The 16,581-nt window shown below is 42.3% G+C and overlaps 1 protein-coding gene across 9 annotated transcripts in view; it reads right to left on the bottom strand.

The window, feature by feature from the left end:
- Positions 1-12,334, bottom strand: part of YIPF1 (Yip1 domain family member 1) — a 63,646-nt gene extending 51,312 nt beyond the window's left edge. For 2 of the 9 annotated variants that reach the window (XM_058303542.2, XM_071217433.1), the window contains exons 1-4: positions 12,181-12,315; positions 11,828-11,899; positions 11,400-11,479; positions 1,013-1,176 (exon numbers count right to left, since the gene is read on the bottom strand). In XM_058303542.2, the coding sequence (XP_058159525.1) occupies positions 1,013-1,176; positions 11,400-11,430 (195 nt within the window). In that variant the 5' untranslated portion in view covers positions 11,431-11,479; positions 11,828-11,899; positions 12,181-12,315. Of the gene's footprint in view, positions 1-1,012; positions 1,177-11,399; positions 11,480-11,827; positions 11,900-12,180 lie in introns of all 9 variants that reach the window. The other 7 variants (XM_058303543.2, XM_071217435.1, XM_071217432.1 and 4 more) reach the window with 4 other exon arrangements.
- Between the last annotated feature and the right edge of the window lie 4,247 nt (positions 12,335-16,581).

Raw genomic sequence — 16,581 nt, 5'->3', positions numbered from 1 at the left:
CTACCTTCAAACTCAGATCTCAATGGCTCCTAAGTCTGACTTGTTGCCAAAATGTCTAGTATTTAATGGTATTTATAATAATTTAGCATAAAATTCTGTACTTAATTATTTTGAGATTTCATGGAGTTTCAGAGTACCTGGCATCCATCTTATTTTAATAAGCCTATGAACCCACTTCTATAAACTGAGTGCTCCTTTAGTACATTTCAATTGTGATTCAGTTTTAAAATAGTAATTGAAATACTACTCAGAAACACATCAACAGTGTGGAAATACACCTTTGTGAGAAAAAAGTCACCTCACATCCACCATCCAACCAAGTGCAGAATCCCCTAGATGCTCCCTTCCATTTCTCTCTCCCTCATCCCTTTTCTACTACGTTCTGCTGAACCCAGTCCTTAAACATCTGTGCCCAGCTCTAATTCAGGCAGCATCACTGTTAGTCTACACCATTGTAACTGTCTCCTACCTGACCTTCTGGCCTCCAGGCCAACTCTCTCCAATTCATACTCCACATGACCACTATCGTATATTGCTTAAAAAATTTCAAAGCTCTCTATAGTCTTCAGAATACAATTTATACTCATTGGGTTGAGTTCTTGCCTATCTGTATAGCCTGATCTCCTGTCTTCACCTACAGTTTGTTCCCATTGTATTCAAGTTCTTACAGTTTCCTGCCTATACCATGTTCTGTCATGCCTCTGTGATTTTACTGAGTCCGTTCCCTTTGCTAGATCACCCTTCCCTGCCTTCTTCCCCTGGTTAATTCCTACCCTCTGATCAAGACTCAGTTTAAGTGTCAATACCCGCAGGAAGCCCTCCCTAAACCCTTTCTCTCTGCTCCCCCAATTCCCTGTGTTTCCCTCTCCCAATGCACTTCCAATGGCCTGTTTCTTCCACCAAGAAAGAGGCCATTTCTGATTGACCTTTGTGTTGCCACTGTCTGGCACTATACCTGGCATAAAGCTTTAAAAAATTAAAAGAAAAAAGTATTTCAAAGACAAGGTTGAACCTCAGTTTTGTCAGAGTCATCATTGCCCAGTAACTCATCATCCTCTTCTCTTCCTGAGCCTCTTGGGGTTCCCGGCTGATGTTTTGGGGTTTCACCAGAATCCTCAATGCTTATCGTGGTGGCATCTGGATTTGCTGTGAGAGAAGTAGCTGCATCACCAAATTCTGAAATCAATTAGAATTCAAGGGCCTCAGAGACCTTATCCACACTGGAAACACTACACTTCTCATTTAAAAATAAGCTGTTACAGCCGCAGCTTTATGATGGATACTATCTAATACAAATGGCAAATAGTCCTAAAAAAAATCTCATCTAGAAATAGAAATGATTAGGAAAACAACAGAATTTGGAGTCAGGCCTGGCTTTTCAACTCTGGCTCAGCTACTTATTAATTATATGTGCCTGAATAAATAACCAGAAATCTTAGTTTTCTCATCTATACAATGGGGAGAATAATATTTATTGGGAAGGATTTGGGAGAGTAAGGAATACTACCTAAGTAAAATCCTTAGCACAGTGCTTGGACCAATGCAAGAACTCAATCTAAGCATTCCTTCTTTGATTCAAGTTCAAAGAATTTCAATGGAAATTTTTTCCAATATGTCATATGTAATTATAATAGAAAATATGGGGGGGTGGGGAGTGAAAGTAGAAACTATGGAATAAAAACTACTCTTAATCCCATCACACAAAGGCAAACACTATTAACATTTTGGTATTTATCTCTACATAGTAAGAGTTATGCCAGTGATGGTTATTCATTCACTCAAGAAATATTTACTGCAAGCCTACAAAGTGCCAAATACTGATCTAGGATGTGAAAGTGCTATGCAAGCATACCTCAAAGATGTTGGGGATCAGTTCCAGACCACCACAACAAAATGAGTCATACGAATATTCTAGTTTCCAAGTGTATATAATAGTTATATTTATCTTATACTGTAGTCTCTTAAGTGTACAATAGCATTGTCCAAAAAATAATTTATATACCTTAATTAAAAAATACTTTATTGCTAAAAAATGCTAACCATCATCTGAGCCTTCCCCGAGTCATAATCTTTTTGCTGGAGTTGGGTCCTGCCTCAGTGTTTAAGGCTGCTGATTAATCTGGGTGGTGGTTGCTGAAGGTTGAGGTGGTTGTGGCAATTTCTTAAAAAAGACAACAATGACATTTGCAACATTGATTGACTCTTCCTTTCACAAAAGATTTCTCTGTAGCATATGATGCTGTCTGATAGCATTTTACCCACAGAACTTCTTTCAAAATTGGAGACAATCCTCTCAAACCCTACTGCTGCTTTATCAACTAAATTTATGTAATATTCTAAATCTTTGTTGTCATTTCAACAATGTTCATAGCATCTTCACCAGGAATGAAGAAACCACTTCTTTTGCGCATCCATATGAAGCAACTCCTCATTTATTAACATTTTGCCATGAAATAGCAACAATTCAGTCACATCTTTAGGCTCCACTTATAATTCTAGTTCTCTTATTATTTCCACATCTGCAGTTATTTCCTCTACTGAAGTTGTGACACCCTCAAAGTCATTCATGATGGCTGGAATCAACTTCTTCCAAACTCCTGTTAATGTTGATATTTTGACCTGATCCCATGAATCATGAATGTTCTTAATGGAGTCAGGAATGGTAAATCCTTTCCAGTTTTCAATTCAATTGCCTTGATTCATCAGAGGAATCACTATGTATGGCAGCTATAGCCTTATCAAATGTATTCCTTAAATAACAATACTTGAAAGTCAAAATGACTTCTTGATCCATGGGCTGAGAATGGATGTGCATTGGCAGGCACGAAAACAACATTAATCTCATTGTACATCTCCAACAGAGCTCTTGAGTGATCACATGTATTGTCAATGAGCAGAGATATTTTGTAAGGAATCTTTTTTTTTTAAGTGGTAGGTCTCAACAGTGGACTTAAAATAGTCAGCAAACCAGGTTGTAAACAGATGTGCTCTCATCCAGGCTTTGTTGTTCCAGTTATAAAGCACAGGCAAAGGGTAATTCTTAAGGGCCCTAGGGTTTTTGGAATAGTAAATAAGCACTGGCTTCCACTTAAAGTCACCAGCTCAAGAGAATCAGCCTGTCCTCTGAAGCTTTGAAGCCTTGAAGTCAGGCATTGACTACTCCTTCCTCATTAGGAAAGTCCTACATGGCATATTCTTCCAGTAGAAGACTATTTATTCCACACTGAAAATCTGTTTTTTAGTGTAGCCACCTTCATCAACAATCTTAGCTGGACCTTCTGGATAACTTGCCACAGCTTCTGTATTCAGCACTTTTCGCTTCACCATGCAGTTCTACGTTACAGAGACAGTTTTTTTCCTCATACCTCTGCTAGCTTCAAACCTTCCTTTTGCAGCTTCCTCTCCTCTCTCAGCTATCACAGAACTGAAGAGAGTTAGAGTCTTACTCTGGATTAGGCTTTGGCTTAAGGGAATGCTGTTGCTGGTGTGATCTTCTCTCTATTCATATCAGTAATAAGGCTGCTTCGCTTTCTTATCATTCATAGTTCACTGGAATAGCACTTTTCATTTCCTTCAAAACCTGTTTCTTTGCATTCATAACTTAGCTACCTGTTTAGCACAAGAAGCCTAGTTTTGCCCTATCTCAGCATCAATAGAATTGTTAAATTCAACCTGGCTACAGATCTTCAGTTGGTAAAAAACACAATTTCTGCTCAGTGCAATAAAGCAAATTGAAATAAAACATGTCTGCATAAATAATTTTCTATGCTCCTTTGTCTACTGGAGGTATATAAAAGTGATTTTCTCATACGATACAGTCTTTACAATGATCATTTACATGGCTACATAATGTTCTATGGGGGGGCATAAAAGTTAGATAATGATGCCACTATTATTAGATGTCTGAGTTATTTCCAACTTTTCATTACTACAAATAACACTGTGAGAAGTGTCTAAGTAGAGAATTCTTCTCAGGCTATAGCCTTAGGAAGTTTATCTTAGGAAGAACATCTATCAGTACAATTGCTAGGTTAAAGGGTGCAAACCATTTTGAAGGCTCTTGAGTCATAGTGCTGACCTGCTTTCTAAAAGAGTCTCACCTATTTATGCCCACCAGCAATGATCGAGACTGCCTGTCTCTAGGCATCCTGACAAACCTTCCTGCTCTCGGAAGGACGAAGGGAAGGATACCAGCAAGGCATCATATTAACACTACAACCATGGCATGAACCCTATGACTGGCACTAGAATGGGGCTGCTGGATAAGTCTTACTGCCTCTCAGCTATATGAATAATTTTATGGAGAACCAAAATGACTAAAATTAACTCAAGCCTCATTCTGCAATGTCTGAGTCATTGAAACAGCATGAGGTTCTGGAGTGAGATGATCTTTTGTTCAAGTTAAGGCTCTATCTTAGTTTGCCAAAGGGCTGCTAATGCACAGTACCAGAAAAGGGTTGCCTTTTATAATAGGAAATTTATGAGGGGTAAAAGCTTATAGTTCCGAGGCCATAAAATATCCAAATCAAGGTACCATCAGAGAGGTTTTCTCACCAAAGACAGCTACAATTGATCCTAGCATCCTGCCACGTGGTGAAGATGGCCACTGATTTCTGCCTTCTCCTCCAGAATCTCCCACCTCCTGGAGCTCACCTGTGGGCAGCCAGGCACAGGGCTTGTCTCTTACCAGGCCTCCTCTCAGTCTCAGCTGCTCGGCTTTCTTCCTGAGTTCAGCTGTGAGCTCTCATGTATATGGCAGAGCTCCTCTTTTGAGGCTTGAGTTACTCCATGGGCCCAGCCACCTTCCATGCCTCTGTGCTCTGCTGGTCCCAGACTCCAGGACCTCCCTCAGCCCTCGGGGCTTCTCTATTTTCCTGCAGTCCTCTCTCTCACATGGCAGGATCAGTACGGTGGCTTCTTTTTTTCTCTCTGTGTACCTTCATTTACACCAGACCCAGTAAGATGGCGGAGACTCAACCTGAGTCACACCTCATTCCTGATGTAGTCCAATCAAAAGAGGCTCAGACCCACAAGAATGATTAGTTCAAAAACATCTCTTTTTGGGGATTCATAAAAGAATTTCAAACTGTCACAGGCTCTGTGGAGGTTTGAAGCTGTATGTACCCCCAGAAAAACATGTTCTTAAACCTAATCCATTCCTGTGGATGTGAACCCATTGTAAATAAAACCTTTTGAGGAGGTTACTTTAGTTAAGGTGTGGCCCAACTCAATAAGGATGGGTCTTACGATCCTGTTACTGGAGTCCTTTATAAACAGAAACATGAGAGAGAGAAAGCCATGGAAGCAAGAAGCTGAAATCAGCAAAGTCTGGAAGAGAAGGGAGAGACCAGCAGATGCCACCATGTGCCCTGCCATGTGACAGAGAACCCAGGATCAACTGCAGCCAGCCCCGGAACACCAACCTTGAAGAAAGTATTACCTCGATGATACTTGATTTGGACATTTTCCTGGTCTCAAAACCATGAGTGAATAAATTCCCATTATTTAAGCTGAACCATTTCATTGTACTTGCTTAAGCAGCCTAAGAAATTAAGACAGGCTCTAACACTCAGTAGTTCCATGCCCTTGGGCAAATTACTCCACATCTCTGAGTCTCTGTTTCTTCACCTACCTCACAGAGAGATTTTGAGAATTATATAATACTAAATATTGTTATAGCTACTCTTTATGGACTGGACAGGGCACTGACATTTCAAAAAATAGTCACAACTTTGCCTAAAAGAATCAGGCCAAGGAAGATTCACTTAAGTCAAATATTTAAATAAATAGTTTACCAGGGGAGAGAGCATGTCAGAAGGTAAAACTGGGAATGCCACTTTAAAGGTCAAAGGTCAAAGGGATTCAGAGGATGACAAGATCTCATCTAGTTGATGGATCAGGAAAGGCTTCTTGGAGAAGATATCATTTGAGAATGATGGACCAGAGACGATGGGGGACGGCATCTTGGCAAAGGGAATGGGGTGAGCAAGGCCCAGAAGACAGAATGCATTTGAGAGATAACATATGGCAGTTTGGTGGAATGTAGGGTATGTGTACCTCTGACACAATGACTCTATTCATTCTGCATTTTATTAGTTATTCTTGTCCATCACAGCTCCTTGAGAGCAAGATTGATATGTTTCTTCCATCAACATTGTCTTCTTCTACCTGCTGGCATATCCTATGCTGTTTTGCCTCTGTTCCTTTCCTGACACAATGTCTTCTGCCTGATAGGTTTTAAACTCCACTTTTTCTTCTAATATTTCTCCTTGGGGAAGCCTTCCAAGGTCCCCCAGCACTCTGTGTTCTCTACTAAACACCAAAGTCCTTAACACAGTTTACAAGGCCCTGTGTGATCTGACTCCTGCTTCCTCTCAAGACTCACCTTGTGGGAAGTGGATTTGGCCCAATGGATAGGGCGTCCGCCTACCACATGGGAGGTCCAAGGTTCAAACCCAGGGCCTCATTGACCCGTGTGATGAGCTGGCCCACAAGCCGTGCTGAGGTGTGCAAGGAATGCCATGCCACGCAGGGGCATCCCCCAGGTAGGGGAGCCCCACACACAAGGAGCACGCCCCATAAGGAGAGCTGCCCAGCACAAAAAAAGTGCAGCCTGCTCAGGAAAGGCGCTGCACACAGGGAGAGCTGACACAGCAAGATGACGCAACAAAAAGAGACACAGTTTTCCAGTGCCACATGAAAAGAATGCAAGCGGACACAAAAGAACACACAGTAAATGGATACAGAGAGCAGACAATGTGGGGGAAGGGGAGAGAAATAAATAAAAAATAATCTTTAATAAAAAAATAAAGACTCACCTTGAGCCAGCCTCCTTTACCACCTGTGCTCTGGTACAATGGCCTTCTCTCAATTCTTTAGATTTATTTTATTTATTTCTCCCCACCCCCTTGTTTGCATTTGCTATGTCTGTTTGTTGTGTGCCAGTCTTCTTTTATTAAGAGGCACTGGGAACCAAACCTGGGACCTCCCATGAGGGAGGGAGGTGCCTAATTGCTTCAGCCACCTCAGCAACCTGCTTTGTTGTGTCTCTCATTATGTTTTCCCCCATGTGTCTCTTGTTGCATCATCTTGTTGTATCAGCTCGCCATGCTAGCCGGTCATGTCAGCTCGCTGTCTTGCTTGTGCTCTTTAGGAGGCACCAGAAACCAAACCTGGACCCTCCCATGTGGTAGGTGGGAGGTCAATAGCTTAAGCCACATCTGCTTTCCTCTCAATTCTTTGAGGGGAAAAAAATCAAACTTTCTCTTCTCAGAGACTTTGCACATGCTCTTCTTAACTCTTGAAGTCACTCATGCTGACTCCTGGATAAAGTGGTCAAGGAAGGACTTTCATTGAGGTGAGATTTGAACAGAAGGAGGGAGCAAGTCATGAGGCTATCTGAAGATGACAGAAAAAATGGTACACAAGTTCTAAGTGTACTTGGTATATAGGAGGAACAGTGACAAGGCCTGTGCATCTGGGACAGAGAGAAAGGGCAAGAGCAGCACAAGATGCAATGAGTGGAGGTGAAGGGCTGGACTGTGTAGAGTTCATGAGCCACAGAAAGGTCTGGCTTTCACTCTGAGTGAGATGGGAGCTACTGAAAGGTTTTGAAGGAATGACACGATCTGACTTAATTTTAAAAGGTCTATTTTGGCTGCAGAGTAAAGTACAGATGGTCAGGGGGCAAGGGAAGAAGCAGGAGATCAATAGGAAGGTAAAGGCTATAATCCAAATAGGAAGTGATGGTAACTTTGAGCAAGGTGGTGGTGGCAGAGGGAGTAAGAAGTGGTCAGATGCCAGATGGACTTCACAGTGGAGCTGATGGTATTTGTTGATGAATTGATTTCTTCTAAACATCATTCTCTTCCTCAGATAGCGGAGAGGTAGCATAGGCTATGGAGACAGACTGCTTGAGTGCAAATCCTGGCTTCACTGCTTACTGAGTGACCTTCAGACAAATTAGTTAATTTTTCTGTGCCTCAGTTTCCTCACTGGTAAAATAGGTACCAATAAAGTTGATATGAAGAGTAAATGACTTAATGTTTAAAAGCACTAAATACAGTGCCTGACATAGAGTAAATGTAAATGTTTATAAGATAAATAAGCATTCCTCAATTCCTAGCCTAGTGGGAAGCAGACTTGGCCCAATGATTAAGGCGTCCGCCTACCACATGGGAGGTCACGGTTCAAAGCCCAGGCCTCCCTGACCCGTGTGGAGCTGGCCCACGCGCAGTGCTGATGCTCACAAGGAGTGCCATGCCACGCAGGGGTGTCCCCGCATAGGGGAGCCCCATGCACAAGGAGTACCCTCCATAAGGAGAGCTGCCCAGTGCAAAAGAAAGCTCAGCCTGCCCAGGAATGGCACTGCACATACGGAGAGCTGACACAAGCAGAGAACAGACAACTGGGGTGGGGGGGAAAGGGGAGAGAAATAAAAAAATAAAAATAAAATAAAAATAAAAAATTCCTAGCCTAGGTCAGACTCTGAGTTAAGAGTCCTAATATCCCTCTGAACTTTTCTTCCAGTACTTCAATACAGGCATACCTTATTTTACTGTGCTTTATTTTATTGCCCTTTGCAGAAATTGCATTTTTTACAAATTGAAGGTTTGCGGCAAACCTGCATTGAGCAACTCTATCAGCACCATTTTTCCAATAGCAAGTGCTCACTGTAGGTCTCTGTGTCACATTTTGGTAATTTTCTCAGTATTTCATATTTTTGTTCATTATTATTATATCTGTTATGATGATCTGTGATCAGTGACCTTTGATGTTATTATTTGGTTTTTACTTTAATTGGTTTAGGCACCACAAACCATGCCCATATATGATGGTGAACTTAATAAATGTTGCGTGTATTCTGACTCCTCTCCTGTTTCTCTCCCACCCTCATGCCTCCCTATCCCGAGACACAACAGTACTGAAATTAGGCCAATCAATCACACTACAATGGCTTCCAAGCCACACATCTCTCACTTGAAAACAAAAACAAGACATGATTAGGTTTAGTGAGGGAGGCACGTCAAAAGCCAAGGCAGGATGAAAGCTAGGCCTCTTGGGCCAAAGAGCTAAGTTGTGAGTGCAAAGGAACAGTTTTTGAAGAAAATCAAAAAGTGCTACTCCAGGGAACACATGAATAATAAGCAAGTGAAGCAGCCTTATTACTGATATGGAGAATGTTTTAGTGGTCTTGATAGATCAAACCAGCCACAACATTCCCTTAAGCCAAAGTCTAATCTGGAGCAAGGACCAAAATCTCTTCAGTACTGAAATGGCTGAGAGAGGAGAAGAAGCTGCGGAAGAAAAGTCTGAAGCTAGCAGAGGTTGGTTCGTGAGGTTTAAGGAAAGAAGCTGTCTCCATAACATGAAAGTGCAAGATGAAGCAAAAAGTGCTGAACAGAAGCTGCAGCAAATTATCCAGAAGATCCAGCTAAAATCACTGATGACGGTGGCTACACTAAATGTGGAATAAACAGCCTACTTACTTTCCTAGCTAGAGAGGAGTTGTCAATGCCTGGCTTCAAAACTTCAGAGGACAGGCTGATTCTCTTGTAAGATCTAATGCTGCTGGTGATTTTAAGTGGAAGCCAATGCTCCTTTACCACTCCAAAAACCCCAGGGCCCTTAAGAATTATGCTAAATCTACTTTGCCTATGCTTTATAAATGGAACAAACAAAGCCTGGATCACAGCACATCTATTTACAATATAGTTGTTTTTTTTTAAATATAGTTTATTGACTATTTTACCCCACTGTTCAGACCTAACGCTCAGAAAAAGATAGCTTTCAAAATATCTCTGCTCATTGACAATGCACGTGATCACTCAAGAGCTCTGATGGAGATGTACAATGAGATTAATGTTGCTTTCATGCCTGCCAACACACATTTGTTCTGCAGCCTGTGGATCAAGGAGTCATTCTGACTTTCAAGTCTTGTTATTTAAGAAATACATTTGGTAAGACTATAGCGGCTATACCAAGTGATTCCGCTGATGGATCAAGGCAATTAAATTGAAAACCTGGAAAGGATTCACCACTCTCGATGCCATTAAGAATATTCGTGATTCATGGGAGGAGGTCAAAATATTAACATTAACAGGAGTTTGGAAGAAGTTGTTCCAACCATCATGGATGACTCTGAGGGTGTCACAGCTTGAGTAGAGGAAGTAACTGCAGATGTGATAGAAATAACAGGAGAACTAGAATTACAAAAGGACTGAAGATATGACTAAATTGCTGTGATTTCAAGGTAAAATATTAATGGATGAGGAGTTGCTTCATCTGGATAAGCAAAGAAAATAGTTTCTTGAGATGGAATCTACTCCTGGTGAAGATGCTTTGAATATTCTTGAAAGGACAAGGATTTAGAATAGTATATAAACTGAGTTGGTAAAGCAGAAAGAGGGTTTGAGAGGAATGACGGATTTAGAAAGAAGTTCTACTGTGGGTAAAATGCTATCCAACAGCATCACATGCTACAGAGAAGTATTTTTTGAAAGGAAAAGTCAATCAATGCTGCAAACGTCATTGTTGCCTTATCCTTAGAAATTGCCACAGCCACCCCAACCTTCAGCAACCACCACCCTGATCAGCTGGCAGCCATCGACACTGAGGCAAGAACCTCCACCAGGAAAAAGATTATGACTCGCTGAAGGCTCAGATGATTGTTGGCATTTTTTAGCAATAAAGCAATTTTTAGACATAATGCTATTGCACACTTAGACTACAGTAGAGTGTAAACATAAATTTTGTAAGTACTGGCAAACCAAAAAATTCTTGGCCTCACTTTATTGAGATATTTGCTTTATTGCACTGGTCTGGAACCAAACTTGCAATCTATTCTCTGAGGTATGTCTAGTTTGTAGATATATATTTGAACGATCATTTAACAAATGAATGTTTTCCAAACTAGACTGAGAACTTCACAAGGGCAGAAACTGACAGTCTGATTCACTCTTCTGACCCTAGTAACTATAACAATTGTAACTATAACAATTGCTTAGTTCATGGTCATACTCATGAGCTCTACTTGCTGATTCAATGAAGAAATGACCTGATCATATTTTATTGTAATTACCTATTTATATACTTTTATCTACAGTTCCAGTGTATAAATTTCTCCTTTGTATTTTCACCTAGTACAGTTCCAAGCACAAAGAATAAATATTTTCTACAATCGCTGTACTAAATTTACGATGTCACCAATATGAAGGGCTATGTAGCAAAAAAGAACAATTGATAAGGGCAAACAGAAAAACCTGAGCATGGCTAACATTCTTTTTACCAAGATGTCTGAAAAGTCTTTAGTGTATGAAGCAGTAGAGCAATAAAAATCTGTTGCTTGTAACTGTGGAATAATGATCATAAACATGCAGGTGAGCATTCAAGTGAAGTACCTTCAAACTGCAAAACATCTGCAGTTGCCATTCAGCCAGTGGGTCTTAAACCAACTATTAGGAAGAAAACGTGCAGAGGTCTAAAAAGAAAATAAAATAAAGTTAATAGGATAACAGAATAAAATATTACTTCAGCTTTAGAGATGGTATTACTTTCCCTGGCCTCCTTTTTCAGTGGGGTTTAACAGGCTTATGTAAAGATAACCAGATATTATTAAACAGTTAGAGAAACTAATCCTGGGCAAACAAAGCTTCCATCCAGTTTCATCACTGTGAGAGTGTTTAGGGACAAAGCGCAGCCTGGAAGTGGGAGAATGAGGAAGGGGACGCTGAGGTTTGAGAAAGGTGGTTAAGCGGAAAGTGAAAAAGAGCAAGATCAGTTCAGCGAAGCCAGTGGTTAAGGACCCAGGCTCTGGGGTCAGACAGACCTGGGTATGGCTCCCGATTCTGTTGCTTCTCGCTGAGTGACTGTGGGCTCCTTGGGGCCTCAGTTTCTTCATCTGTAAAATGGGTTTATAATGGCAACTACTCACACCTACACACACCATTAAACAGACAGTGCAACGGAGCTTTGCGCACAGCCAGACAACTGGAAGACGCTGGTGAGTGCCGGCGACCCTGCAACCTGGGCCACAGCCAGCCCAGGCTGGCCCGGGAAAGAGATGCCCTGGCAGTAGAGACAGTGCTTTAAGGCGAGGAGCTGGACTGCAGCGGCCTCGGCGGGCAGGAGATCCCTGGCTTCCTCTGCCCAGGGCTGGCCCCGCAAGCCCCACCGCCTCACCTCCACAAGCTCGGCGTCCAGCAGGTCCCCAGAGGGCTTCGGCCTCAGATGCTCTGCGCCAGTCCCGGTGCAGCGGAGTTGCCGGAAGCCGGAGATCCGGCGGGGCGGAACTTCTCCACCTCCTCCGGGCAGAACCCCTCCTCTTTAAAGGGGCAGCAGCACCTAGAAAAGAGGCTTTTAGAGACTTCGCCGGGCAGCTGTGCCCAGAGACCGCTCCCAGCCCCGCCCCTCCAGATGGTGAGGCTGCGGCTCTTAAAGAGACAGGCACATACGCAGCGGAATAGTGAGATCGCTGAGCCAGATCCCCTTAGCTCTCTTAGCTCCGGGTGGCGCGCAGAGTTCTTCTCAAGAATGTGGGGTTTTCTTGCTGTTTCTTTATACCTTATTTCTTATGGAAGATAGGGTAATTAAGGACGATTGTGAATATTAAAGATTCACCAAGTCACCACTCCACTCCTCTCACCCCCCCCCCCCCGCCCCGTTCTTTTTTGTCCATAAGAATTTATTTATCCAGTGATTACTTTCTGAGTTTGTGAATGAGTCATCGAGAGCCTGGTAGTGTCGATTCGTCTGAGCACCCCCAGAAGCAGAACAGAAGTGACACAGAAGCCTATGCATTCAAAAAAATAAAAGACCGTGTAATAACCCGGTCACCCAGAAGAAGCCAGCCTAGTAGATGGTGGAATGGCTTGTTAAAGACACAACTAAGGCTCCAGCTTAGGGAAAGCACACAATAGAATTGGAGCGCTGTCCTCCAGGATGTAGGGCATGGACTGAAGTAATGCTGCTTTGTTCTAAATAACCTAGCACATCGATCTGAAAGTCCTGCTTTCAATTCTTTTGGGTATATACTAGAAGTGGAATTGTCAGGTCATATGGTAATTACATGTTTAACTTTCTGAGGAACTGCCAGACTGTTTTCTAGGTAGCTGCACCTTTTTACATTCCCACCAACATTGTGTGAGCATTTCTATCTCTCTGCATCCTTGCCAACACTTGTTCTTTTCAGTTTTTTAAATAATAGCCATCTCAGGGGGTATGATGCAGTATCATTGTAGTTTTAATTTCCATTTACATCAATTTTACTTAAAGGTTTTGGATGTGTGTGTAAGGCCGGAGGGGGACTCATATTATACAATGATATACTGTAGAGAATTGTATGGTATATTTCTCAAAGTTATTCTTTTGGGGGTTGAGATGATAAAGGCAAAGCAAATTTCAGCCTGTGTACAAGAAATTTTCATGCAGAATATTTATATATTTCTTTCCTTGGAAAGAGAAGGAAAAGTTATATTGATATGTTAATAATAATGATGTGTAAATTTTGGCTCAAAATGAGTCAGGAATTAAAGATAACTTTGTACTGATTTAGCTAAAACAATGGTTCTCAATTGAGGGCAATATTGTCCCCTAGGGAAGAATTGGCAATGTCTGAAGGCATTTTTGATTATCACACCTTCAAGGTGCTACTGGCATCTAATGTGTAGGGGCCAGGATGCTGCTAAACATCCTACGATATACAGGACAGCCACCCACAACAAAAAAAATTATTGGATCCAAGATGTTAATGGTGCCAAAGTTGAGAAACCCTGAGCTAAACCGTTCAGATTTTCTTTCTTATTTTTAAAGATTTATTTATTTATTTATTCCCCCCCGCCCCGCCCCAGTTGTTTGCTCTCTGTGTCCATTCACTGTGTGTTCTTCTGTGACCACTTCTATCCTTATCAGCAGCACCTGGAATCTGTGATTCTTTTTATTGCAGCATCTTGTTGTGTCAGCTCTCCGTGTGTGCTGCGCCATTCCTGGGCAGGCTGCACTTTCTTTCGCACTGGGCGGCTCTCCTGGTACAGGGCACACTCCTTGCACGTGGGGCTCCCCTATGTGGGGGACACCCCTGCGTGGCATGGCACTCCTTGCGCGCATCAGCACTGCGCATGGGCCAGCTCCACACGGGTCAAGGATGCCCAGGTTGGTATGAACCACGAAACTCCCATGTGATAGGTGGACACCCTATTCATTGGGCCAAGTCCGCTTCCCAGATTTTCTTAACTTGTCTCCCTAAATATAAGAATGTGAGTGGAGCTGATGCTAATTAGACCTCTACTCCTCTGAGGGGAATGAAGCAATGAAAGAGAGAGCCCACCCCAGGACCACTTAGACAGAAGAGGAAAGGATGAGTGAGAAAGGAAGCTGAAGGGCAAGTCTTCTCTGATGGACAGGGACTCGGGGTGGAGAGGACAAGTTGAAAGGATAGAGCCTTAGTCAGGTGATGCCTATAATTCCAGCTGGGTTCCCTGACTTTCTACAGTGAGCAAAGCTGGCAGCCACACAAGCTGAACCATGCTCCAGGAGGTATCTTCATCACTCCATAAACAACAATCATTCCAAGGAAATGGCTGCTAGGGCTGAGGGAGCCTCTCATTTTGTCTCCAGGGGTCACAATGAAGGACGGGCAGTTGGTACCACTTCCATCTTTTCCTTTTTGAGAACATTGCTCTCTAATAAACAGCCCCCTTTTCCTTTTTCTACATGCCTGCTGTTAAGAGCTAAAATTGTTTGAGCCTGAGTGTGGACAAGGATAAATGGAAATAGTTGGCCTGCAAGTTGCTCTGGCGAGGCCAGACTCATCCTGCCATAAGCAAGACACAAAATCCACGTACCTTCTCCCACACCCTGAATTTTATTATGAAAATTTATAAGAAAACCACATACATTTTAAAAGACAAAACAGGAGACTTCAAAGAACTTTGAAAATGGCAGTGGGCTTAGCCCTATATCCTTACTTACCTTGGTGGACAAGGTTGAAAAGCACAGGCCTTTTTTTTCTAAAGGGAACTTCCCAGTCTACATTATTATTATTATTACTATTATAATAAAGATACAGAGAATACACCAAAACATATTTTTTTAAAATTTTTTTAATTTCAAAGTTTATCAAACAGAACAAGAAATGAAGAAGGGGGACCCTCCATACACATCCAGAAAATAAACAGAAAAAGGTCAGAAATCCAGACATAAAATTAAAATATCTTTTTCAGATTAGTTGCTGTACAAAATCCTTGAGGGGAGGGGAGGCTTAGCATGGCCTGCACTCTGCCAGGGAAGGGTAGGTGGTTCAGCCTTGGTCAAACAGCTGGGTGGGGTTCAGGCCAGTGGTGTACTGCAGCATGTTCAGACTGGCTCTTGAGAGCCAGTTGTTAAATTTTCCAGAATTCCATGAGCCATTTATTAAACCCAGCCATTATTAAAAATTAAGCTATATAAACTTACAATTAAATAAATTACATTAAAAACAAAGGGACTAGGGAAGTAGATATGGCTCAAGTCCTTGGGCACCAGCCTACCACATGGGAGGTCCCAGGTTCAATTCCTGGTGCCTCCTAAAGAAGAAGAGCAAGACAGCGAGCTGACATAAGGGGCTGGTGTGGTGAGCTGATGCAACAAGATGACAATGCAACAAGGAAACACAATGAGAGACACAATAAGCAGGGAGTGGAGGTGGCTCAAGTGATTGGGTGCCTCCTTCCCACATACCTGGTGCCTCCTAAAAAAAAAAAAGATGAGCAGATAGTGAGCACAAAACAACAAGGGGGGAGGAGAGAAATAAATTTTAAAATCTTTAAAACACAAAAACAAAGGGACTACGGGGGAAACGGACTTTGGCCCAGTGGTTAGGGCGTCCGTCTACCACATGGGAGGCCCGCGGTTCAAGCCCCGGGCCTCCTTGACCCGTGTGGAGCTGGCCCATGCGCAGTGCTGATGCGCGCAAGGAATGCCCTGCCACGCAAGGGTGTCCCCCGCATAGGGGAGCCCCACGCGCAAGGAGTGCACCCATAAGGAGAGCTGCCCAGCGCAAAGGAGGGAGCAGCCTGCCGAGGAATGGCGCCACCCACACTTCCGTGCCGCTGACGACAACAGAAGCGGACAAAGAAACAAGACGCAGCAAAAAGACACAGAAAACAGACAACCGGGGGAGGGGAGGGCAATTAAATAAATAAAAAATAAATCTTTAAAAAAAAAACAAAAAAAAAGACAAAGGGACTATATATTCAAAATTTAAAACTTCCTAAATGTTTTTCTACATTCTAGTATTATGTATGCTCTTGAGATTATTGATATATGTTTTATCTGTCTGGTTTCCTACCTCACCTCCACATACACAGTGATATTGTGTATGTGGTAGCTTAAAATCAGCAACGATGGAATTATTTACCTCACAGAGATTGGCAAATGCTATAAATCTGGGCTTGATTTATTGTTTTGTTAACTCTCTAGACCAGGCCAGGTGGCAGCAAATTTTTCTATGTAAAGATTAGAAGAGTGAATATTTTTAGCTTTGTGCACCTACAGTCTGTTGTAACTACAAAACTCTGCCACTGTATCACAAAAAGAGCCATAGAC

The sequence above is a fragment of the Dasypus novemcinctus genome, chromosome 9 (assembly GCF_030445035.2).
Source record: "Dasypus novemcinctus isolate mDasNov1 chromosome 9, mDasNov1.1.hap2, whole genome shotgun sequence".
Classification (NCBI taxonomy): domain Eukaryota; kingdom Metazoa; phylum Chordata; class Mammalia; order Cingulata; family Dasypodidae; genus Dasypus; species Dasypus novemcinctus.
The sequence above is the reverse complement of the archived record's forward strand: the minus strand, read 5'-3'. Positions and strand labels throughout refer to the sequence as shown.